Raw genomic sequence first — 26,058 nt, 5'->3', positions numbered from 1 at the left:
TTGAGAAGAATGGTATTAACTCTTCTTTAACTGTTTGGTAGAATTCACCTGTGAAGCCATCTGGTCCTGGACTTTTGTTTGTTGAGAGGTTTTTGGTCACTGCTTCAATTTCATTGCTGGTGACTGATGCATTCAAATTTCCTATTTCTTCCTGTTTTAGTTTGGTTGGTTATATGTCTCTAGATATTTATCCATTTTTCCTGTGCTGTCTAGTTTGTTGGCATATAGCTTTTCGTAATATTCTGTTACAGTTGTTTGATTTTTGTGGTGTTATTTCTTTTTTATTAGCAATTTTCATTATTTGGATTCTATTTCTTTTTTTAATGAGTCTTGTTAGAGGTTTATCCATTTTGTTATCTTTTCAAAGAATCAGCTCCTGGTTTCATTTTTTTTTTTTTTTTTTAGTTTGTCATTTCTTTCTGCTCTAATCTTTATTATTTCCTTCCTTCTGTGTTTTGGGGTTATGTTTGTTCTTTTTCTAGCTTATGCCTTTAAGGCATAAGATTAGGTTGTTTGAGTCTTTTCTTTCTTCTTGGGGTAGGCCTGTATTGCTATAAACTTCCCTCTTAGAACACATTTGCTGCATCCCAAGATTTTGGACCATTGTGTTTTCATTCTCATTTGTTTCCATGTAATTTTTAATTTCTTCTTAGATTTCTTTGTTGACCCACTCATTGTTTAGTAGCATGTTATTTAACCTCTATATATTTGTGCTCTGGAAAGAGCACAAATCTTGTTGATTTCCAGTTTCATAGCATTGTGGTCAGAAAAGATGCATGGTATGATTTTGATCATCTTGAATTTGTCAAGACTTGTTTTGTGGCCTAACGTGATCTATTCTGGAGAATGTTCTTTGTGCACTTGAAAGAATGTGTATTCTAATGTTTTAGGGTGGAATGTTTGAATATATCTGGTGAATCCATGTGGTCCATCGTGTCATCATTCAAAGCCATTATTTTCTTGTTAATTTTCTGTTTACATAATGTGTCCACTGATGTAAGAGGGGTGTTAAAGTCCCCTACTATTATTATATTATTATTGATTGGTTCCTTTATGTTTGTTATTAACCACTTAATGTATTTGGGGAGCTTCTATGTTGGGTGCACAAATATGTACAATTGTTACAGCCTCTTGTTGGATCATCCCTTTTCTTATTATATAGTGTCCTTCTTTGTCTCCTGTTATGGTCTTTTTTTAAGATTTTATTTTATAGCCCAGGCCTGGACTGAGCGCCGGCGTCGCGGAGCTACGGGATCGGTTGGAAATGGCAGAGGTGGAGGAGACACTGAAGCGACTTCAGAGCCAGAAGGGAGTACAGGGCATCATCGTGGTGAACACAGAAGGCATTCCCATCAAGAGCACCATGGACAATCCCACTACCACACAGTATGCTAACCTCATGCACAACTTCATCTTGAAGGCCCGGAGCACCGTGCGTGAAATTGACCCCCAGAATGACCTCACCTTCCTTCGAATTCGCTCCAAGAAAAATGAAATTATGGTTGCACCAGATAAAGACTATTTCCTGATTGTGATTCAGAATCCAACTGAATAAGCCACTCTCTTGGCTTCCTGCGTCATTCCTTAATGTAATAGCCCCTAAGAGTGATAATATTAATTATGTCAACCAACTAGCAGGTGGAAATCACCTTAGAGCCTACTTAGACTGATCCAGTGCCCAAAGTCATCAAAGTCATCCCTCTGCTGGCCAGTCACCCTTGAATTCTTGGGAGGACCTTCTTTCCTCGCCTCCAGATTTTGGAGCAAGAGCTTTGAACAGCCCACACACCCTGCTTCCTTCCATCTGACCTTCAGTTCACTTTGTTACCCAGATTTTATTTTATATTTTAATTAATTAATTAATTAATTAATTAATTAATTAATGAGAGACACAGAGAGAGAAGCAGGCTCCATGCAGGGAGCCCAATGTGGGACTCGATCCTGGGTCTCCAGGATCACACCGTGGGCTGAAGGTGGCGCTAAACCACTGAGCCACTGGGGCTGCCCTGGTCTTTGTTTTTTGGTTTTTCTTTTTGTTTGTTTGTTTTTAGATTTTATTTATTTTTTATTTTTTTTTAATTTTTATTTATTTATGATAGTCAGAGAGAGAGAGAGGCAGAGACACAGGCAGAGGGAGAAGCAGGCTCCATGCACCGGGAGCCCAATGTGGGATTCGATCCAGGGTCTCCAGGATCGCGCCCTGGGCCAAAGGCAGGGGCCAAACCGCTGCACCATCCAGGGATCCCTGGTCTTTGTTTTAAAGTCTGTTTTGTCCGATGTAAATATTGCTACCCCAGCTTTCTTTTGGCATCTGTTTGAATGATAAGTGTTTCTGCATCCCTTCACTTTCAATCTGCAGGTCTCTCTTGGTCTGAAATGAGTCTCTTGTAAGCAGCATATAGATGTGTCTTGTTTTTCGTGTTTTTGTTTTTGTTTTTTATCCACTCTGTCATCCTGTGTCTTTTGACTGGAGCATTCAGTCCATTTACACTCAAAGTAATATTGATAAATATGTATTTATTGCTATTTTGTTACTTGATTTTGGTTGTTTCTATATTCTCTGATCCTTTCTTTCTCTTTTTCATGTTTTGTTGACTTTCTTTGATATACTTAGATTCCTTACTCTGTATTCCTTGCATATATATCATTGTTTTTTATTTATGTTTACCATTAGGTTTCTATATAACATCTTCTGCATATAGCAATCTGTATTAAGTTGATGGTCATTTAAGTTTAATACCATTCTTTACTCCTCTGCCCATGTTTTAGGTATATGGTGTCCTATTTTGCATCCTTTTATTTTATGAGTCCCTTGACTGATTTATAGAAATACTTATTTTTACTGCTTTTGTATTTTTTACTTTTCATAATCTCACTTATGGTCTTTTTTTTTTTTTTTTTTTTTTTTTTATGATAGTCACAGAGAGAGAGAGGCAGAGACACAGGCAGAGGGAGAAGCAGGCTCCATGCACTGGGAGCCCGACGTGGGATTCGATCCCGGGTCTCCAGGATCACGCCCTGGGCCAAAGGCAGGCGCTAAACCGCTGCGCCACCCAGGGATCCCACTTATGGTCTTAATTTCCAGTCAAAGTTTCCCTTGAATATTTCTTGTAGTACTAGTTTAGTGGTCCTGAACTCCTTCAGTTTTGTCTGAGAAACTATCTTCTTTTTTTTTTGCCTTGCTGGATAGAGTATTCTTGGCTGTAGATTTTTCTCTTTCAGCATTTTGCAGGCCAGAAGGGAATGACATGACATATTCAAAGTTCCTGCTGAAAAATCCACTTACAGCATTATGGGGTTTCACTTGTATATAACTGTCTTCTTTTTCTGGCTGTGTTATTTTTTTATATTTTTATTTATTTGTTTATTCACTTATGAGATACACAGGCAGGGGGAGAAGCAGGCTCCCTGTAGGGAGCCTGATGTGGAACTCGACCCACATGATCCCAGGACCCCAGGATCACAACCTGAGCCAAAGGCAGATGCCACTGAGCCACCCAGGCATCCCTTTCTTGCTGCTTTAAAAAACCTTTTATTCACTACTCTTTGCCATTTTAATTATGTGTATTGTGTAGACTTCCTTGCATTGAATTTTTGTGGGAATCTCTGTGCTTCTTGGATCTGGATCTGGATATCTGTGTTGTTCCCCAGAGTAAGGAAATTTTCAACTATTATTTCTTCATGTAAATTTTCTGCCCTCTTACCTCTCTCTTCTTTTTCTGAGATCCCTATAATGTGGATGTTATTATGCTTAATGGAGTCACTGAGTTCCCTAAGACTATGCTCAATTTACATAATTTTCTGTCCTCTGCTTTGCTCAGCTTGGTTAGTTTCCATACTCTGCCTCTCACGTTATTCATTCATTCTTCTGCTTCATCTAGTCTGCTATTTATGTCATCAGGTGTATTTTTAATTTCACTTATTGTGTTCTTCATCTCTGATTGGTTCTTTTTAAAAAATATATATTATTTTTCTGACCAAAGTGCAATGATTTTAAATCTCCTTAAATAACCAGAAAAGGACTCAAGAACATAAAACAAAAATGGGAAATTAACCATTAGATATTTTTATTTCATACCAACCTTACAATTTGTCTGGAAAACAAACAAAAACACTTTGAATGATATGTTACTAAAACACTAACCAAATAATTTTACCATAAGCCTAGTACATGCACTTCAAGATTTCACTGCTAGGAATTTTGTGAAGACCAGTTTAATCATTAATAACGCTATATAATAGAGCACAGGAACACATGTCCTTAAATGTAGTTCTTGCCCCTTACCCTCAGAGTTATATCAGAGTAAAGCTGACAATTCTACTAAGCCCCGAGCCCCCAGTGACCCATCCCACTCCCTGGAAGCAAAGAAGATGCCCTGTCACACAACTTTCTATAAGTTGTAATAAAACGAAGCCTTAGTTTTCTTACTTCCTATGGGAAACGGTCATTTATTTGATAAATACTAAAGCACTTCTAGGAATTCATTTTAGGAGTTTGTTTACCAAACACATTTTGTAAGAACGGTTACACAAAAAGTTCCTTTGGAATTTGGTCTACAAATTCACTTAAAGGTTGGAAATTTCGGGATCCCTGGGTGGCGCAGTGGTTTGGCGCCTGCCTTTGGCCCAGGGCGCGATCCTGGAGTCCCGGGATCGAGTCTCACGTCAGGCTCCCGGTGCATGGAGCCTGCTTCTCCCTCTGCCTATGTCTCTGCCTCTCTCTCTCTCTCTCTGTATGACTATCATAAATAAATTTTAAAAAATTAAAAAAAAAAAGAATAAAAAAAAAAGGTTGGAAATTTCAAACCTATAAGAAAATGAAGTAGGGAATCCCTAACCCTAACATATTGTAATACTAAAGAGATAACCACACATACTAAAAAGTTTTGCTCACAGAAGACACGGACTTTAAGCAATGTGCTTTTTGAATAAAAACAACTAGCTGATATTCTTTGTTTTTTTTTTTTTTCTTTTTTTTTTTTTTATCTCTTTGTTAAGGATCTCACTGATGTCCTCTACTCTTAAGTCCAGTGAGTATCTTTGTGAAAACTCTCTATCAGGCACATTACTTGTATCCATTTCACTTTGGTCTCTATCTGTGGTTTGGTCCTGATCTTTTATTTAGAAAATGTTTCTTTGTCTCTCATTTTGTCTAACTCTCTGTGACTGTTTATTTCTCTGCGTTAGGAAAGTCAGATACTTCTCTTGCTTTGTGAAGAAGAGGTCCTGTAGTGGCCTGCCACACAGTGTCCCCTGTCCCCAGGACCTGGTGTTCCTGTGAGGCTCTCCTATGTATGTTGTATATGCTCCACTGTTGAATCATGGCCTTGTTTCCCTTCAGTCTGGTTGTGTGCAGAGGCTGCCTTTGCCTGTTGTGGGCCCTGAGGTGTGTGGTAGTCTGCTCGCAAAAGGAGACCTGCCCCCACCGCTACTGGAAGTGATGTCCTGCAAGATGCACAGTCCAGGAGATGTGGTTAACAGTTTGCGCTGGTGTTGGGGGATGGGGCCCACGGGACCAGGACTGACCTGAGTCTGCCTGGGAAGGACAGATCCGCCAAAGCTTGGGGGCGGGGGGTTGGGCCTTGGTGCTGGCAAGTTGTTAGAGGAGAGTCTGCTGTGCTCTTTCCCACAGGTGGCGGTTGTTGATGCTGGGGTTGGGGTTGGGGGAATGGCACCTGCCAGCTCCTCTGTTCCTGAGGCCTCTCCCTGTGCTTGCTAGCTCTCCTGGCCACACTCGGAGATGAGCAAATCACTCTCCCTCCTGTCCACCCCAGGTGCTTTTGCAAGCTGTTGGTTCTACGCAGTACCTGCACAGACTGTCCTGCGGGGACGCTGCTTCCTAATGCCCTCCAGTCTCTCCCAGAGCCAAGCCCACTGAGTTTTAAAATTCCAGGCTTAGCCCCGCTGGTATTAAGAACTCATGAAATTTAGCCCCTCTCCCTATCAAAGGCAAATATTACAGAAACTCATCCTCCCCATTTATGGGCTCCCTCCCTGCTGATGGGAAAGTCTGTTTTCCGCCTTTGTGGGTGCCATGTGCTCCCGCTCCCCCACTGACCGCCATGTCTGTTCCGCTCCCTTACGGCATCTTCCCCTTTCTATCTTCTTCACTGTGGCTTCTTCCCTGTCTTTAGTTGTGACATTTGTTCTGGCAGTCTGGGTTATTTATGCTGATCTGGGTGTTATCTAGATGGATCTGTGAGATGTGGCAAACATCTTATGGCCATCATCTTCCCAGGCCTCTGGGTACTAATTTTATATCCTGCAACTTTACTGAATCCATTTATTCTAGTAGTTGTTTGGTGGAGTCTTTAGGATTGTCTACGTCTAATATCATGTCATCTGCAAATAGTGACAGTTTAACTTCTTTACTAACATGGATACCTCTTTTTAAATTTTGTTGTCTGCTAGCTATAGGTAGGACTTCTAGTATTATGTTGTTGTTTTAAAAGATTTTATTTATTCACAAGAGACACAGAGAGGCAGAGACACAGGCAGAGGAAGAAGCAGGAATTGGAGCAAATTGGAATGTCATTCTCACACAGGGGCCATGCTAATCTATATTATTCCAATTTTAGTGTATGTGCTGATGGAGTGAGCATGGTGAATGAGCCTTTAATGTATAGTTGAATGCAGTTTGTTAATATTTTGTGGAGGATTTTTGCATCTATGCTCATCAGGGATATTGGCCTATAGTATTTTTGTGATTTCTTTGGTTTTAGTATCAGGGTGATCCTGGCCTCATAGAATAAATTTGGAAGCTTTGGTTCCTCTTCTATCTTTTGGAATAGTTTGAGAAGAATGGGTATTAACTCTTCTGTAAATGTTTGGCATAATTCACCTGTGAAGCCTTCTGGTCCTGGACTTTTATTTTTTGGTAGTTTTTTTGAATACCAGTTCACTTTTTTTAAAAGATTTTATTTATTCATGAGAGACACACAGAGAGAAGCAGAGACACAGGCAGAGGGAGAAGCAGGCTCCATGCAGGGAGCCCGATGTGGGACTCCAGGGTCACACCCGGGGCCGAAGGCAGACACTAAACCGCTGAATCACCCAGGTGTCCCGTCAGTTCACTTTTGTTACTAGTAATCGGTCTCTCCAGATTTTCTATTACCTCCTGATTCAGTTTTGGAAGATTGTATGTTTCTAGGAATTTATCCATTTCTTCTGGATTGTCCAATTTGTTAGCAAATGACTTTTTATAATATTTTCTTATAACCCTTTGTATTTCTGTGGTGTTGTTACTCTTCTTTCATTTCTCATTTTATTTATTTGCATCCTTTCTCTTTTTTCTTGGTGAGTCTGGCTGGGAGTAAATCAATTTTATTTTTTCAAGGAACTAGCTCTTGGTTTCATTATTTTTTTTTTCTTTTTTCTTTTTTGTGTGTGTGTCTATAACTTTATTTCTGCTCTGATCTTTATTATTTTCTTCCTTCTACTAATCTTGGGCTTGATTTGTTCTTTTTTTTTCTTTTTTTAGTTCCTTTAGGTGTATGGTTTAGGTTATTTGAGATTTTCCTTGTTCCTTGAGACAGGCCTGCATTACTATAAATTTCCCTCTTAGAACTGCTTTTGCATCCCAAAGATTTTGGATCATTTGTGTTTTCATGTATTTCTTTAAAATAACTTCTGGAGGGTATTATGCTGAGGGAAGTAAGTCAGTCGGAGAAGGACAAACATTATATGTTCTCATTCATTTGGGGAATATAAATAATAGTGAAAGGGAATATAAGGGAAGGGAGAAGAAATGTGTGGGAAATATCAGAAAGGGAGACAGAACGTAAAGACTGCTAACTCTGGGAAACGAACTAGGGGTGGTAGAAGGGGAGGAGGGCGGGGGGTGGGAGTGAATGGGTGACGGGCACTGGGGGTTATTCTGTATGTTAGTAAATTGAACACCAATAAAAAATTAAAAAAAAAACAAATAAAAATGGAGATACAAAATGAAAAAAAAATTAAAATAACTTATATGATTGCTCCTATTGGTTGCTTAGTATAATGTTTTCTAGCCTCCTCATGTTTTGTGTTTTTTTCCAGTTTTTTTCTTGTGATTGATTTCTATTTTTCATACTGTTGTGGTCAGAAAAGATGCATGGTATGGTTTCAGTCTTCTTAAATTTACTGCCACTTTTTTCGTGGCCTATCATGTTCTGGAGAATGTTCTGTATGTACTCAAATGTGTATTCTGTTGTTTTTGTATGGGATGTTCATATATATCTGTTACATCCATCTGGTCCAGTGTTTCATTCAAAGACATGCTTTCCTTATTGATTCCCCCTGCCCTGGATGATCTGTCCATTGATGTAAGTGGGGTTTTAAAACTCTTTACTATTATTGTATTATCAACTTACTTCTCTATGTTAATATTTGCTGTATATATTTAGGTACTCCAATATTGGGTGAATAGATATTTACAACTGTTATGTCCTCTTGTTGGATTGATCCCTTTATTGTTATGTAATGCCCTTCTTTGTCTCTTCTTACAGTCTTTGTTTTAAAGTCTATTTTCTCTGAGATAAGTATTAGTACTTGGCTTTTTTCTTTTCTATTTTCTTGGTAAATGTTTTTCCATTCCTTCACTTTCAGTCTGTCTTTAGGTGTGAAGTGTCTCTTGTAGGCAGCATATAGATGGTTTGTGGTGGTGGTTTTTTTGTTTTTGTTTTTGTTTTGTTTTGTTTTGTTTTTTGTTTTTTTAAATCAGTTCCACCACCTTATGTGTTTTGGTTGGAACAATTAGGCCATTTCCATTTAATTATTAATAGGTGTACTTACTGCCATTTTGTTGTTTTCTGGTTGTTTTTGTAGTTTTGTTCTGGTCCTTTATTCTCTTTCCTTTATTGTGATTGACAAGTTTTGGTAGTGTTAGGTTTGGCTTTCTTTCTCTTTAAATTTTGTGTTCTGGAAGCTAGATGTCTATTTCCTTCCCTGGTTAGTATGGGAAGTTTTCAGCTGTTATTTCTTCAAATGAAGAAATTTCTTTTCTTAAACATAAGATCTTTTTTAAAAAAGAAATCTCTGCCTCCCAATATGGGGCTTGAACCCACAACCCTAAGATCAAGAGTTGCATGCTCTACTGGCTGAGCGAGCCAGGCACTCCTCCTCAAACAAATTTTCTGCCCCTTTCACTTCTTCTGGGGATCCCTATAATGCAAATGTTCTCTTGATGTTATCCAAGAGATCCCTTAACCTATCCTCATTTTAAAGATTCCTTTCTTAGCTTGGGTGCTTTCCATTGCCTTGTCTTAAAGACTGTTGATATGTTCTTCTTCACCTGCTAATCTGTTGATTCCCTCTAGTGTATTTTTTCATTTCAGTATTGTATTCTCCAACTCTGATTAATTCTTTTTTATATTTCCATCTACTGAAGGTCTCACTAACATCTTGCACACTTCTTTCCAGCCCAATGAGCATCTTTACAATCATTATTTTTGGTTCTTTTTTTCATATTATCTCCATTTCATTTAGTTCTTTTTCTGTGGTTTTGTCTTGTTCTTTCTTTTGGAGCATATTCCACTGTCTCCATTTTTCTTGACTTTCTGCATTTCCTTGTATGCATTAGCTGGAATGGCTCCTTCTCAACTTGAGGGAATGATCTTGTGTTTGTCATCCCTTATGTAGACTTTGTGTGCTTGGTGACTTTTACTGGCTGGCTAGAGCTGTGGATGGCGTAGCCTGAGGGTTCTGGGGCTCTCCATGTAGTGGGAGCCCTGGCAGGACCCAGCTAACAGTGAAGTAAGGGCAGACTGTTTGGTCTCTGGTTTCTCCACACAGTGGGTCCCCCTGACTGGACAGCTGAGGCTAAAGTGGGTGCAAGCCGGGATATGCTGAGGCTCTACACATAGAAGGGACCTTAGCAAGGCAGCTAAAGTTAAGGTGGGATGTTATCCAGGGTGTCCCAGGGCTCTCTGCACAGATGGTGCCTCGATAGGTGACAGGGACAGAGGTGCAGTATGGGCCAAGAGGCCCTGGGGCTTCTGCCATAGCAGGCACCCTGGCAGGTCAGCTGAAGCTGAAGTGGGTACAACACAGGGATCCCATGGCTCTCCAGGCAGTAGGCCCCTGTCAGGATAGCCAAAGCTGAAGCAGACACAGGACATGGTGTCCTGGGGTTCTGGGTGCTGAGGGCACCCTGGCAGGACCACAGAAACCGAAATAGGTGAGAGCTGAGGTGTCCTGGGGCAGTCTGTGCTGGGGCACCCAGGCAGGGTAGCTGGAGCTGAGATATTGTGTAGGATGGGAGGTCCCTACGGGGGGTGCCCTGGTGAGATAGGTAAAACTATGTGGGAGCAAGCAGGGGAGAGGGTGCTGGGGCTCTACACACAGAGAGCACCTTGGTAGGACAGATGAAGCCAGAGGGTCAGCCTGTGGTGTCCCAGGAGTCTGCGCACATAGGGTGCCTTGGAGGGACAGCTGGGGCCTAGGTGGGCTACAGGCTGAGAGGTCTTGGGCCACTCTGCACAGAAGAGGCACAGCTGAAGCTAAAATGGTCACTGGCCAGTATGTAGTCCCTGGGATGTCCACACACAATGTGCCCTGGCAGGACAGCTCTGGAACTGTGAAGGGGTTGCAAGGTGGATTGTCCAAGGCTCTTCACACTGATGGGACAGCTGAAGCCAAATTAGGTTCAGGCTAGGGTTTCCTGGAATGTTCGGTGCATGCCTTGGCTGAATGACTGGAGCCAAGGCCGGTGTGGCAGGAGGATTCCGGGGTGTCCAGTGCAGTAGGTGACCTGGCAGGGTGGCCAGGACCGATGCAGACATGAGCTGGGGGCTCCCCGGGGGCACTTCATGCGGGGAGCACCTCCGGCAGGATAGCTGGATCTGAAGGAGACATCAGTTGGCAGGTTTCACAGTGGTCTGCACCGCAGGTGCCCTGATAAGCCACCTGAAGCTGAAGTGGGTGGGCCTGGAGTCTCCCAGCATGCTTTGCGCCTGTGTCTCCTTGGCATAAATGCCAGAGCTATTGTGAGGGCTAACCAGGGGGGTTCCCATGCACTGCCCTGTGGCCGCCTTGGTGGGACCGGCGGGGTGGTATGTGCTGGGGGTCTGGGGGCAGGCCGGTTAGGGCATCTGGATGGTGCGCACTGGCCTTGCTGTCAGGGTGGAAGGGCAGCACACACTGCGCCCATCAGCCCCTCCCGCCCAGAGAGTGTTCTAGCAGCAGCCCTGCCGTTTAGCAGAGTTCTAGGCCTGGCTCTTCTATGTGCTGGTTGCTCTTTTAAGCCACTGGGTTTTTTTCTGTGCCCGAGGACGGAGGAATCTGTTCCTGGTCCCTTAGTATTATCCCTTCCCATAGACCCTTAATTACTGGGTCTCCGTTTTTCTTGCTGTTCTCTTTCGTTGTTCAGTTGGCCCTCAGTTCTTCAGGAAGAGCCGCTCTATAAATAGATGTAACTTGGTGTGGTCCGTGGGGACAGTGAATTCAGGGTCTTCCTATATCACCATCTGGGGACTGGACCTCGCCTGGCTGAATTGTTTTTTATGCTCTTTAAGGGCGAGGACTCCCTTTCCTCTTTCCATCTGGCTCTCCTAGCATGAAGCCCCACTGATTTTTGAAGCTGCTGAAGATAATCCCCACTGGTTTTCAAAGCCAGGTGTTAGGAACTCCTCTTCCCAGTGCAGGTCCCCAGGGCTGGGGGTGCCTGGTGTGGGGTCTGATCCTCTCCCTCCTCGGGGCTGGTGGTGCCCCTCCTGTTTGTGGACCAGGGGCATGGTCGCCTCCATTCGTCCTACCCTTTTATGTGGCCCTCTCCCTAGATTAACTGTGGAGGGTCTGTTCTTCCTGTCTTATATTTCCCAAATTTGAAGATTCATGACTTTTATTAATAGTTTTGTCATTATCACTTTTAAGATTTTATCTATTCATGAGAGACAGAGAGAGAGGCAGAGGGAGAAGCAGGCTCCCCATGGGAGCCCAATGTAGGACGTGATCCCAAGAACCTGGGATCATGACCCCCTAGCCAAAGGGCAGACGCCCAACCACTGAACCACCCAGGTGCCCCAGTCATTATCACTTTTAATATGGTCTTGCTCCTAAAATACACTCTTCTAGAACTTTTTTTTTTTTTTTTTTTTAAGATTTTATTTATTTGAGAGAAAGGGAGCACAGAGGGAGAAGAAGGAGAGGGAGAGGGAGAAGCAGACTCCCTGCTGAGCCGGGAGCCCAGGATCATGACCTGAGCCGGAAGGCAGAGGCTTAACTTACTGAACCATCCAGGTGCCCCCCTTTTAGAACTTCTAGGTATATACTGAATCTTCTCATCTAGTTTTTCCATCACTACTACATTCAGGGTAATTTCCTTAGGTTTTTTTTTTTTTTTTTTAAGATTTTATTTAATTATTCATGAGAGACAGAGGCAAGAAAAAGGCAGGAGCAGAATCCCTGTGGGGAGCCTGATGCAGGACTCAATCCCAGGACCCCGGGATCATGACCTGAGCTGAAGGTAGACACTCAACCTCTGAGCCACCCAGGCGTCCCTAGTTTTATCTTTATATTCATTGTCTCTTCAATTCTATGTACTATTTAATTGCTACGTCAGTCTTTTTATACTAAATATTAAAGTATTTCTCATTTCTGGAAGTCCTCTTTTTTTTTTTTTTTTGAAGTCCTCTTTTTTGTTAGCTTCTTTCTCTTAAATGTCTATCGCTTTAAACATGTTTTTGTAGTCTCTGTTTGGTAAATCTATTATCTAAAGTCCTTGGGAAGGGGAGTTAATCATGCCACTTATTGCCTTCTGACTTACTCATGGGGATGTAGTTTCTACATGTGTTCTGTAATTCTGAACTGTGAGCTCAGCATCATTGTGATTTTGTATGTGTGTATCCTGGACACCCTGAATTAAGGCACACCTATCCAGAAAAAGATACTTTTGCCAAGTGCCACCCAAATAATTCTCAAAATAACCCCCAAAATAAATTCACAGGCTTCTAAGAACATTTAGGTAGTGTAATTTTGAATCCCAAGTAAGACAGATCTGTGGTAACAAATTCCAGGAATGACTCACTCTCTGTATCAATAGCCTAAGCTAAGACAAGAACTGATTTATCCTTTATTGAAGGTGAGTGTCTAAGACTCCTGGCTATGTGTGTGGCTCTCAATCCAATGCCTTACCTTGCAGAGACCTAAGACTTTACCTCCTGTGCATGTATAATCTTTAAAATCCAGGCACCCTGGTTCCAGAGACCAGGAACTGTCCTTACTCCCAGGCAGTCACAATATCAACCACGTATCTGGTTTTTAGTTCCTGTTTTTGGCCATTGGGGATTACTCTTACTGTAAAATCTTTAGTATCAGCTATGCATTTCAAAGTGTTTACCAAGTTTATCCAACTTTTGTTAAGGTTTTGTAACTAAGGCTTTCACGTTAGCTGTCAGCCATAACTGCTGGAAATTTAAATCTAGAAAGATGCTTTACCTTCTATTATGTCAAAAAACATTTTTTTTTACATTAAATTATCAAAACTGAACATCATATTCCAGCTGTGACCAGTCTGATGATCCATTCAAAACAATACTTCATCATCTGGACACTACATATCCACCAGATTTCTTTCTCAAATTGTATCACACTGTCATGGGTACCATTTTATAAATAATGAAGCTGAAGCATGTCAGCTTAAGGTCATAGGAGCAGGACTAGAGCTTGGATCTTTTAAGTGTCAGCTTTGGGATACTTCCATAACATGTAAGTCAGAGGTAGGGAAAATGAAGGTTTAGGGAACATTAAGTACCTCCTATATGTTCTTAATATCAAAGATACCCAATAACTGCTGTATAAGAGATATCTTATTACCCCATTTTCATAGATGGGGGAATTAAAGCTCAGAGAGGTTAATTTACTTAAGGTCATTGTGTAGTATTAGAGCTGAATTCTCAGAATGGACTATAAAAATTCATCATCTTCCTTCTATACCAGGGGTCAGCAAACTTACTCTGTAAAAGGCCAGACAGTAAATATTTTAGGCTTTGTGGGCCATGTGGTCTCTTTTGCAACTATTCAGCCTTTACTGTTGTAGTGTGAAAGCAGCCACTGAGAAATGTAAAATGAATGAGCATCGCTGTGTATCCCATAAAACTATTTACTGAAATTTGGGTTTCATATAATTTTCACGTCACAAAATATTAATTTTTTTCAACTATACAAAATATGAAATGCATTCTTAACTCACAGGCCACACAAAAGCAGGCTGTGGGCTGCATTTGGCCCATGGGCAACTGTTTGTTGACCCCTGATCTAAACCATACTGCCTTCTGAGAAGTGAGGTTCTCCAGTGTCTGCTTCAAACATTCCTTTACCAGGTTAGGAAAGACATGGGAAAAAGAGAATGGAATAGGTTCTTCTCTGGATGCTACGTGACTGAGGGGGTTGTTCCTGCCCAAGCTCCTCAAATTATGTAGTAGCAATGTGGAGTTGTTTAAATGTCTTACCCCAACGTTAAAAGTCTTTTTTTCATGTCTCTCCTTAGCCCATCTTCCAAATTAAACCGTAAGCTCATTTAGGAAAGAGGACTATCTTATAATTTCTTTTAATGTTTAATAGTCTATGCATAGTAGGTGCTCACTATTCAGTGATAAATATTTGATGCTGCCAAATACTATCCTATCTCATTCACACTGTTTAAATAGTCAGTGGGCCCAATATAGAAGTAGTTCAACAAATGAAAAATAGTAATAGCAGTTAGGCCATATGCAGGATTTAACAATATTATCATTTTTCTGTAGTTACTATGAAACCACAAAAAAGGGACAATTAGTGTAAGGGACAACTATGGAAAATATTTCTTGGCCCTACCTTTTTTAGTTCCAGTAGCTATTTGCCTGTGAATACTAAGTCTGACATTCCTTCTCCTAGAACCATTTTGGTGATCTGGATGGTGGCCACTACACTGCTTTCTGCAAGAACTCAGTGACCCAAGCCTGGTATAGCTTTGATGACACACGAGTCAGTGAGATTCCAGATACTTCAGTTCAAACTGCTACAGCCTATCTCCTGTTCTACAGCTGCCAGCCCTTTTCAATACCTATAAAAAAATGCAAGAGCTAGGAAAATGGTGTTTCCTGAAAACTGCAAAAAAGCCAAGTTTTGCTTTGTCATTAAACTCTTGCAACTTACTTGCATCACTCACATTTTTAAGTCTTTCTGGTATATTGTTCACCCTTTTACATGATAAGGCTCTACCAAAGAAGATAGGTCCTGGCCTACTGAAAAAGGCAGCATGTAAATGATGAAATGCTAATTGATGGGGGCCTTCAAAGCACTGCAAATTATGTATTAATTTCAGGGTTCAAAATTCAATGTTTATTAAGATGAATTTATCACAGAACCTCTCAATTATATATTTCCAAGAAATTATTTCCCAAAGATACTTCATGGAGCTAAACCAAAGTAAGTTTTCTTCAAGTGGCTCTGTGACCTTAAGAATATGATTTGAAAATATTCAGTTAATCAAACAATTTAGCCAATAACTCTAATAAGTCACTTAGACCAACTGCAGAACATGAAAAATTGCCAACCTCACAATTCAAAATTCGTCCTTTCATCCTCTCCCTGACAGTCCACTAATGGTGATTATCTTTCTTTTTTTTTAATATTTTTTCTTTATTTATTTATGATAGTCACACACAGAGAGAGAGAGGCAGAGACACAGGCAGAGGGAGAAGCAGGCTCCATGCACTGGGAGCCCGACGTGGGACTTGATCCCGGGTCTCCAGGATCGCGCCCTGGGCCAAAGGCAGGCGCCAAACCGCTGCGCCACCCAGGGATCCCCTAACGGTGATTATCTTTCAGGAGCACCTTTTACAATCTTATTTTTACATGGAGAGTTTTTATTCACTTCATCTATAGCAATTGAGTCCGTGAGGTAAATAATAAATTCTAAGCTCCTCTCTGTCTTTTAATATATCATTTTGTAAAGATACGGTTCTTAATGCAGTTCACTTTGCAGTCATATTTGACTCCTATGCCTTTCTATTCTAATCCGGACTCCCAACTCTGAGAATCCTAAGTGCTATATGCAGTTCTAGATCAAGTTGAAGGAAGAGTAAAATCTGGTCCTAATAGAACAGGGTAAATGAACTAAATTTTAAGTCAATGTAGTAGGATAAAGTGTGTGTGTATATTAAATAGTTTGATAATATAAAATTAAAGACAGTACACTTAAAGGGTTTTAAATTATTTTTCTCATTAAGATTTTAATGTAGGTGTAAATGAAAATTCATTTTAAAAAATTAAAGAAAGTTTCCATTTATTTTTTTAGAATAAAGATTTAGTGCACAAATACAGCCCAAAGCCAACAAAAAAATAGCTTTGCCCTGTCATTTCCCTAAGAAAGCACTGCAGTTACTCAGAATAGGCCAAAAGAAAAACAAACAATCCTCTGAGTTCTAGGCTTCACAAAAGGACCACATATTATACTATGTACATTGATTTGATGTGCAAGTGTGCAATAAATATATACACATACATTCCTATCTGCTTTACATCATTCTAGAGTATTCATAGATCAAGCTGGGATTTAGAAATGTGAAAAGGCCATAACAGTGAAAAAGGAAAAAAAGGATAGAATGGTTTTTAGACCTGGTAGAATAATAATGCTTAGCTAGTTAATTACTTTAACTTTGGAGCAAACTATAAAGGTTTTGAAATAAATGGTACCTGTAAGGAGTGCTTACTGCAATAGTTGTTAAATATTATTAGTCAGTTTTTTGATAATAGCACTGACCTAAAATATATGGTGATAATAACATAGCTCCCACTGTCCTAGAATTCCTCTAAAGGGCCAGCTATAGCTATCCAGTATAAGTATGTCGAGTTGTTTCGCTCAGCGTCTTAAAAGATAACTAGCTTATAACCTACTTCTCCTTATGTGGCTACATCAGCTGCTCGTGGTCCCAGTGAAGTATAAAAGAGGATATAAGCTGCCGAAGACTTCACAGAAGAAACAGAGATATCAGAAACTTCATGATCATCAAATTTAAACCACCGCTGTCTTGCCGCATTTTTACAATAGGCAGTGTAGTGGCCTCCATCCAGCCCACCGTAGTGATTCTGTGTCAAACGAGATGGACAATCAGTTCATATTGAAATTACTGACATATTTTAAATAATTCAAAGCTTTCTGTTATTTTCCTATGAAGGAACCACTTGCAACTCTTTCTTTCTAAACAAAATATGAAAATATTTAGTTCACAAGATACTTACTGAAACAGAAAACAAATTATATTTCTTCAAATTGTTCTTTGGGCCAATAACATACTGTGACAAGTCAAGATTTTCTAATGGGAAGTCCACAGAGGTCTGTAATTTCTGTTTCCACCTGCCATCATAGGAAAAACTGCGGAGCAAAACGTGACATTAATTAATACTGACAGACCAAAAATATCAGAATGACTCTAGTTCATTCCTCGATAGTCTAAACTTTTAGCCAGGACCATAAACCCCATTTCAAATACTCAGAATTTCAGTAGTGAAAGGACCTATAAAGACATCTGGCTTCATTTCCTCTTTACAAACAAGAAAACAGAGGCACACAGATATGAAATGACTTGCCCTAAGTCAAACAGCTAAGGGGGTAGAGACGAATCTTACCGTGGTCCCCGGACCCCTAGGCCAGCCAGAACTGTGAGAGGAGTTTTCTACAAAGCCAAAAACCTACAAAGACCCATGTTTATAATGTTAGTCCCCACACATGTCCAGAGGACAGACTACTGCTGGGGAAGCTGGAGCTGGAAACTGTAAGCACACAGACTACACAGGTATCCCCTCCTTTTCAAAAGTTGACATTACGCTGCTTTAATAGAAGACTTACGTTAGTCCTTGTTTTTGCTAACCAAAAGAAATCCAAGAGGATTTCTGCTTTTAAGAAAAAAGGTGAACAGTGAAAATAGCATTTGGCAGTATTTGTTCTGCAGTAAGCTGGTAGAGGCAGCAGGCACCTTGCCGAGCAGCAAGAGTGGCACCACCAAGTCTTTCCCGGAATACTCAGCATCAAGCTGTCGGCATCTGTGTTTTACCTTGACGTATTTTGTGCATCTCTTTGCAAGATGTGTCCTAAGGCATCAGAAAGGCCCAAGAGAAGGTTATTTTTGGGGTTTAGGAATGCTCAAGATTTTCCATATAAATTAATGGTAACTGCTTCTTTGCTTTTCACCGTTTTGCTTTATGAAAGATTTCACAGGAATACTCTACTCTCAGGTAGCAAGGTGAACTATAATGGCATTCCATGATCCTGACATATTCTGCTCCTTTAAACATCAAAATACTGGTATGTTGGTGAACTCTTATATCAGAATTTTCAAAAACTGAATTCTGAACCATTTATATTTTCAGATATTCTGCAAAGAGTAAAAGCAGCATTAAAAATTTTAACTGAACAAATGTGTAATCATTTATAGAATGTTTATACCTCCACAATCCTCAAGAAGACAAAAACTGATTCACAGCCTGCTGTTAAAAATTTTACATGAGAAATTTGAACACGTCAATGTTGAAAATATAACTGCCAAAGAATCTCCAGTAATACAATGAAGCAAATAATTAAAATAGAAGTGCTTTCTTGAAACTAAAATTACAGCTCAATAAAAAGATCAAACAATGACCCACTGTTATCACTCCATGGATAGATTATATACAAAGACCAGAAAAAAAAAAAAAATCAAAACACTTAGGACATGTTTTATAACTCTCTATTAGAGGACCAGATCTTTTTCACTGGCTGGAGAAATCTGGACAAAAATGTCTGCACCCAACAATGGCATCCTTAACATCTTTAAGACTACACTTAAATCCTGTATTTCAGGGATGCCTAGGGCACCCCTGAGAAAGAGTCAAGGCACAGCTGGGCAAGTGCCTGACTCTTCGTTTTAGCTCAGGTCGTGATCTCAGGGTCATGAGGTCGAGCCCCACTTTGGGCTCCATGCTCAGTGTGGAATCTAAGACTCTGTCTCAAACTTCTCAGACTTCTCCTCTGTACATGAGCATTCACTATCTAAATAAATCTTTAAAAAATTCTTTATTTCACTTTCAGCCTAGTATTAAATCCTTTTTTAGTTTACTGTTTGATAAATTTTATTGGCTAATCATTTGTATTATACTGTATAAATACATTTTCATTTGATATTTTATAATATAAAATTATATATAAATATTATAAATAATAAACATAAATATATATTAAATATATATTAAATAGATTTTTAAGATTTTATTTATTTATTCATGAGAGACAGAGAGAGAGACAGGCACAGACACAGGCAGAGGGAGAAGCAGGCTCCATGCAGGGAGCCTGAAGTGGGACTCGATCCCAGGTCTCCAGGATCACACCCTGGGCTGAAGGTGGTGCTAAACCGCTGAGCCACCCGGGCTGCCCCAAATTTTGTATTTGAAATGTAATAATTAAATTTCCTTTAAAGAAAAAAAAAAAAAAAGATGACATTACATGAAAGAGTCATGTAGTCATTTTGCTGTTACTGCAAACACTAAGGTAAGGAACTAGAGTCTCCTCATTTCTGCCTTATTTCCCTAATCAGATATTTTCCTTTGCAATGCATCCTTAGCAGGCAGTACAACAAAATGACTTAGAATGAAGGACTTAGAATTCCTTCATCTAAATGGCAGAAAAAATTGTTTACCGTTTCAGATGCACTAAAAGCACAGGTGGCAACTTCCAGATTTCTATCTTTTTTAAAGAATCCCGTCGAGTTCTGCAATGACTGCAGTAAAACCTGTTGTTATCTGTGAGCTTCTCTTCTTTGGAAAATAATCTAAGGCAATCCTGGAGGCAGAAACAAGTAGCAGTTACTTATTCCTGTCTTCACAGTATCACTGAATGTCTACTCAATAAGTTACTCTGCCAGGCATGAGGGATATAACAGAGAACTAGAAGAAAACAATCCCCTCACAAACTTTATGACCTAGTGGGGAACCCAGATGAGAGAGCCGACCATAACAAGAGTGCAGAGCGTGGTGAGTGCTGCCTACGGTGGAGGGAAGCAGTCCTGCGTGTCTGCACTCTACCTGGTGTCTCAGGAAGTCTTGCTGGAAGAAATGACATTCTCAAGGAAGCAAACACAAAAATATCAACAAGCTAGCTAAATCACACTCTTGTTGTGAGGAAAACAGGCTACTTATTTGATCCCCCTGTGAAGCAAATTCTTGTAACTTTTAAAACTTCTTCAAAATGCAAACTTTAAAAAACATCAATTCTTAAAGTATTTTATAGGAAAATATCTTTTAAAAACTTAAAAAAAAATCTTTTTCTAATATACATAGACAAAAAATAATATACATAGACATAATTAAAACAAAATTTATGTGTAAGTTTCATCTAAAAAAGTATATTTGTATGCATATAAACAGCATTTATTCTACAAATCATTTATTCTTGAGCTTACCTGTAATGTACATTTACTTGTAGAAGCTAAGGGTAGAGACAAATACATGAAGGCCTCAAATGTCCTAGACTTTTTGTGACAGGTGAGGCACTGTACTGTGGATTTGAACTGACCCTGAAAAAGTGCGACAATAATAGATTCATTGAGCTGCTTGTGTTTCTGCCAGGCATGTTCTGCAGCTTTAAAGTCATCAAGGTGATCATTGTTTTCTTCTTTATGTCTCTTCCGATTATCAGCCTGGAAATAAGATTAATATTAAAATTTATATTAATATCTCAAAGTTGACATTTATTTCTTTAAAGTTGACATTTAAATATAAAATTGAAAGAATATATGGAATATACTTTGCAGATTTAGAAACATTTTTGTTCATGAAAGAGTTCTACTCTCATTAAGTGCTATAAAAAAGTTGTAGCCAAAAATCTTCCTCTAAATCCCACTTTATCAGGAAAGTATGACTTATTTTTTATTTATTAAAGATCTTACTTATTTGAGAGAGAAAGTGTGTGAGGGAGAGGGAGAGAGAATCTGTAGCAGGCTCTGCACAGAGCCCACCTTGGGGCTCAATCTCACAACCATGAGATCATGACCTGAGTTGAAACTAAGAGTTGGACACTTAAATGACTGAGCCACCCAGGCACCCTATATGACTTATTTTATTAAATAGAAATTAATAAAATACATTTTCTTAAGGGATCGGGATTAAGGAGTACACTTGTGATGAGCAATGGCTATTGTATGGAAGTACTGAATCACTATATTGTACACCTGAAACTAATAGTACATTGTATGTTAACTAACTAGAATTCATAAAATACATTTTTAAAATTTTTGTTTTAACTTTATGTTGAAAATTTTGATTTTGAAAAGAAGACATTTCACACATAGCTGGGAGTTAGGGCTACAACTAGACAGGATTTATTTGTTGTCCTAGGCTCATGGATAGATACACACATGTATTTATATTCACCTATATATACACACACATACATGTGTGTAAAATACGATGTATTTTTTTGGTGTGTGTATATATATGTTCAGTGGTAACAGTGATACCAAAGGTATCTGAGAGATATGTGCCTGAGTAACTTTTCACATTAGTCCTTTGGTTATATAAGGTAATTCTTATTTTATAAACAAGGACGAAAATGATATATATAAATATATAATAATAAAGATGTTCAGGTAGTCTATAGCTAATCTTTTAGAAAATTTGTGTTTATGATTTACTTTCACATACATGTGGTCACATAGTACCTCTAACAACTATTTCAAAATTTACAATTTCTCACAATACGATCTATCCTTTTAGTAAACAAATATAAATTATATATTTCTTTTAAAATATTAGATCTATCAGATATGTTTTATAGTTCCCTGCCTTAGTACAAAGTCACTAGATTTGAATAAACTTGCACTGAACAATCACCTATAATTTTAAATTGCTATAAAAATTAGTGTTGAGCAACCCTAAAGAGCCTTTGCAACTTAGAAAAATCAAATTTCTTACTTTATTTAGATCTTCATGGAGACCATCCATTAGGAACAGAAGCAGTTCTTGTGAATCTTGCTGGCTATATCCTGCAAACTGGTCATTGATCTTCCCAATGGTGATTTTAAAGTCCTTTGGACTGATGTACCTGTATTGTCCTGTCCACAGGGCTTTCATAATTATGCCAAATTCTTCAGCCACTTCACCTTTATGCCCCAAGAGATTTGACCTTTGCAAATATAATTACCAATAAATAAATAAATAAAGGAATTTTTAAAAAGTCAAGGTACAGTGGGTTGACAAGGTCAACATTAAACTCTTTACATACTGTAACCCAACACTAAAGTATTTATTCACAGGTTTATTCCCAAACACTCATCTGAATCTTACTTTGCTTATACCAGCATGCTGCTTCTGGGCTGCGAACCTCCAGTTAATTAACTGATGTCCCTACCTTTTTGCACTGCTCCTCTTCTGTCAGTGAGAGGAGAGGAGGCTTTACTCATATTTTCCTTAAGAATAAAGATGTTTTTCCCCTTTCCTAATTTGTCTTCTCTGGAGCTGAGTGGTAAGGAAGTATGGTTATATCACCCTTTTAATACTATATTGTAGTAAGTATGAAATTTCTTTACCTATTAATATCATCCTGGTAACAGTTTCGGTTGAAATAATCAGCCAAATGTGGAGCATTACATAGGCACTGCAGTATGGAGTTCATATAACAAGTATTTCCCAAATTACGAAGTCCAGTGAGAGCTGGTCCAGATCCTCCAAAGACAGGATTGAGGTTCCGAATCTGAGAAGCAGAAAGCCTTGTGATCTCAGCTTTAGGGTAGCATGTTGGCCTGAGGAAGAAAAAACGTACACAAGGTCTTAAAATGCACAGTATCTAAAATTAAGGTTCAGACTACAAATAGCAAACTCCCGCACTGGTATCACAGTACACAGTAATCTTGTAAACAGTTAATAAGTCATAAGGTACTGGGTCTTACAAGACATTTATTATCTAGGTAACACTGGTTATTTTGTGACCCTCCCAAGAAACAAGTATCCTTAACCTCTTATGTGGGTCTATGGTTCTTATACCCTGAGATAGATTCCCTGCTTCTCATGAACACGTACGGTCTTCTGGAAGAGAAGACTCTTTCAAATTCTTTTAAAGTTTAGCATTACTAAATGTTGAACTCAACCAGAATGCCAAACAAAGAATAAAAAATTTATTACTGTGGACAGATATCAAAAGAGGCAGAGATTATTTGGGTACTATTACCCAAAATGCAGAGGTGTGCTGACACATACAGTAGCCACTGGCCACAGGTAGCTATTTAAATTTAAAAGGGGGCACCTGAGTGGCTCAGTCCTTAAGTGCTGGGCTCCCTGCTCAGTGGGGAACCTGCTTTTCTCCCTCTGCCCTCCTGCTCCTGCTGCTTCTTTCTCTCTCAAATAAATACAATTATTTATTAATTATTTAAAAATTCAGCTCCTCAGTTCCACGTCCTACAATTCTAAGTAGCTACTACCATACTGAATAGCACAGATACAGAATGTTTCTACCAACATGTCTACTAAACAGCTTTGGACTAGAGAAGGCTTTTGTTATTAGTGTATTTGATTTATATGCAGAACTTCTAGAATGGCTATAGCATTAAGAAAAATCTTAATCTTTCTTTTATTATTGATCCTAAACATGCTTCCACCCTGAAAGGAATTTAAGAACAGATTAAACTGATTAAACTATGTTTCAATCAGCATTTCTTTATATGTGCTCAGGTGTATACGTTCATGTACTCCTCTGTTAAATGCATATAAAAATACATAACTGCATGTGTGATTGTCTTAAAAAAACCCCTCGTCTTCAAATTAATAAACTTTAATAAGAATGATGATTCAAGAAAGAAATCTTACCAGTTTTAATAGTGAGCCCTAATATAAACCCATTTATGTATACTTCCATCTATACCCCTCCCTCAAAAAGTAAAGATTAGAAGTGATAAGTAGATCTGACAATTACCTCCTCACAATCCTATCAATCATAAACTAGGAGCATTAGAGGGACCACACCAGGAATACATCTAAATGAAATCTGGTTTGGGAAAATTAACTGAACCTACTGATCATTCACTACTTGTGAAGAAAACAGCAGAAATGCAATGAAGAAAAATGGAACAGAATAAGATTAGGAGCTGATACACACAATACTTGTCATTTTAATACTATTTAAGTTTGCTTCTATAGTAGAGGTGGAGTTAAAAAAAAAAAAAAGTTTGGAATTTGAGAGCTGCAACAAGATAAACTCAACAATCCCAGAGATTATGGTCCCTGAAGAGAAATTTAGGGACCATGGAGGTTTATGGAAAACTTCTAGGTAGTTCTATACTATGCTGCCCTAAAATATAATAATGTACATTCTATATTAATGTATATCTACACTAATACTTATTATGATCATTTTCCCTGATATATTTAAGTTAGCACTTGGGATAAAAACCAAGGAATTTAATCCATTCATATTTTCCTCTGTGCTAAATAACAATGGCTGGTATAACCATCCTCAGAAATTTCTGACTCCCTGGTATTAATAAACTAGTATGTTTAGAGTAGAAGTTTTCAAATATAGCAGATTACTTTAGTTCTAAGAATTAGGATAAACTCACTTGTTTTCCCGATTAACTGTTGGAGTTACTGTTGGCTTCCTCTTCTCTTCCTCTTGAATAGCCTGGGTTATATCTGGGGAGGAGTAGGAGCGCTTCAGTTTGGACGGTTCCCTATCCCGCTCAGCAGGAATCTGTGGCTTGGCTTTATGAGTTGGAGGGGTGGAAGGAGGTGCAGATGAAGGAGCCATTTCCGGTGGATACATATGAACAGTGTTGGTAGGTGAATGATAATAACGAAAAGTTCCAGTGATTGGGTCAAGAAACTTAGATGGAAAAGAAACAAAACAACAGGTCAAAAAAAAAAAAATCACTCAAAAGTATTCCACTGCTAAATTTACTTTTGGATTAAAATAATTTGAATAAAATGGTAATAATCACTTCCATAATTCAACTTCCAAAGAACTCTGGGTATTGGAAAAATTAACTGTTTCTAAGTAACAAATGCCAAAAATGCTCATCTATCGTAGCCATCATCTCAGATTGGATATACTGAGAAATCTAACCCTGCTGTAATTAGGGAAATAATCTATGTCCTCCATAATGAAGAAACAGAATTGACTCTGCATTAGAGAAGATGCAGAATAAACAACAAAAAAAAGCTTTTTAGAAAAGAACACATGTTATTTATTTATGTGCTTATTTTGAGTTTTACCTTGGCCCACCCAGAAGGCAGTCCTGGTACGATCCTCCCCATTTCTTCACTTCGTGCTCTTGTTAAAGGTTCTCTAGCCTAGATTAAAAACAAAACAAAACAACAAAAAAAGGTTAAATTTTGCCATATACAAACTTAAGCTACTTGTCCAAAAAACCAAAAAGCCTTGTGTTGGCTGCCCTTTAATATTTTTATTTTTATTTTATTTTTTTTCCTTTAATAGTTTTAAAATCAACTTTAAAAATTAAGAACTGTATGTGGTCTCAAAGTCCAAATACTGCAGCAAAGAGAAAAGGAATATGTGTACATACAAGCCCACAATGATGGCAGTTTTTAAAGTTTCTTTTAAAAAAATAAAAACACAAAGACAATTTCACCCAAAAGAAATGAAAACATATTTCCACACAAGGACTTGTTTGCAAATGTTCACAGCAACATTATTGATAATAGCCCAAAAGAAGCAGAAGCAATCCAAATATTCATTATCTGGTGAATGAATAAAATGTATGTGGTATATTCACACAAGGGAATACTATTCAGTAAATATAAAAGAATAACTACTGATACATGTTACAACATGGATGAATCTCAAAAAATTATACTAGTGAGGACACCTGGGTGACTTCCTAAATTTTTAAAAAGGCTGAATATACCATTGTATGTATATGTCACATCTGTTTATATAATTCATCTGTGGATGGATATTTGGGTTGCTTCTATCTTTTGGCTATTTGGCTATTGCAAATAACACTGCTATGAACTGCTTTCAATTCTTTTGGGTATATACCTAGAAGTAGAACTGCTGGATCATGTAGTAAGACCTAGATATTTTCTAATTTCATAAAATGAGTAGAATATATTATTACACTT

General features: G+C 38.7%; 3 protein-coding genes and 1 non-coding gene across 6 annotated transcripts in view; 2 read left to right on the top strand and 2 right to left on the bottom strand.

The window, feature by feature from the left end:
• USP50 (ubiquitin specific peptidase 50) overlaps positions 1–15,125 on the top strand; it is a 45,119-nt gene extending 29,994 nt beyond the window's left edge. The window contains exon 7 of one of the 2 annotated variants that reach the window (XM_038580405.1): positions 14,851–15,125. In XM_038580405.1, the coding sequence (XP_038436333.1) occupies positions 14,851–15,042 (192 nt within the window). In that variant the 3' untranslated portion in view covers positions 15,043–15,125. Of the gene's footprint in view, positions 1–1,199; positions 1,536–14,850 lie in introns of those variants that run through there. The other variant, XM_038580406.1, reaches the window with a different exon arrangement.
• On the top strand, positions 1,200–1,828 carry LOC119877744 (dynein light chain roadblock-type 1). Its single transcript, XM_038580407.1, has one exon. It carries the CDS (start codon positions 1,265–1,267, stop codon positions 1,553–1,555), a length of 291 nt encoding a protein of 96 aa, XP_038436335.1. The 5' UTR covers positions 1,200–1,264; the 3' UTR covers positions 1,556–1,828.
• On the bottom strand, positions 6,501–6,602 carry LOC119866988. The gene has a single exon (XR_005381933.1). It is a non-coding gene; the product is annotated as a U6 spliceosomal RNA (small nuclear RNA).
• A 1,038-nt stretch (positions 15,126–16,163) lies between the features above and the next one.
• The window catches only part of USP8 (ubiquitin specific peptidase 8), a 66,265-nt gene continuing 56,370 nt past the window's right edge, over positions 16,164–26,058 (bottom strand). For both annotated transcript variants that reach the window (XM_038580402.1, XM_038580403.1), the window contains 8 exons: positions 25,189–25,266; positions 24,537–24,799; positions 22,515–22,727; positions 21,901–22,111; positions 20,391–20,627; positions 19,629–19,771; positions 17,200–17,332; positions 16,164–17,046 (listed from right to left, as the gene is read on the bottom strand). In XM_038580402.1, coding sequence (XP_038436330.1) covers positions 16,861–17,046; positions 17,200–17,332; positions 19,629–19,771; positions 20,391–20,627; positions 21,901–22,111; positions 22,515–22,727; positions 24,537–24,799; positions 25,189–25,266 — 1,464 coding nt within the window. In that variant the 3' untranslated portion in view covers positions 16,164–16,860. The remainder of the gene's footprint in view (positions 17,047–17,199; positions 17,333–19,628; positions 19,772–20,390; positions 20,628–21,900; positions 22,112–22,514; positions 22,728–24,536; positions 24,800–25,188; positions 25,267–26,058) is intronic.

Source organism: Canis lupus, chromosome 30, assembly GCF_011100685.1.
Source record: "Canis lupus familiaris isolate Mischka breed German Shepherd chromosome 30, alternate assembly UU_Cfam_GSD_1.0, whole genome shotgun sequence".
In the NCBI taxonomy this organism is placed as follows: Eukaryota; Metazoa; Chordata; class Mammalia; order Carnivora; family Canidae; genus Canis; species Canis lupus.
Note: the sequence above shows the minus strand (reverse complement) of the source record. Positions and strands in the feature narration are given on the sequence as shown.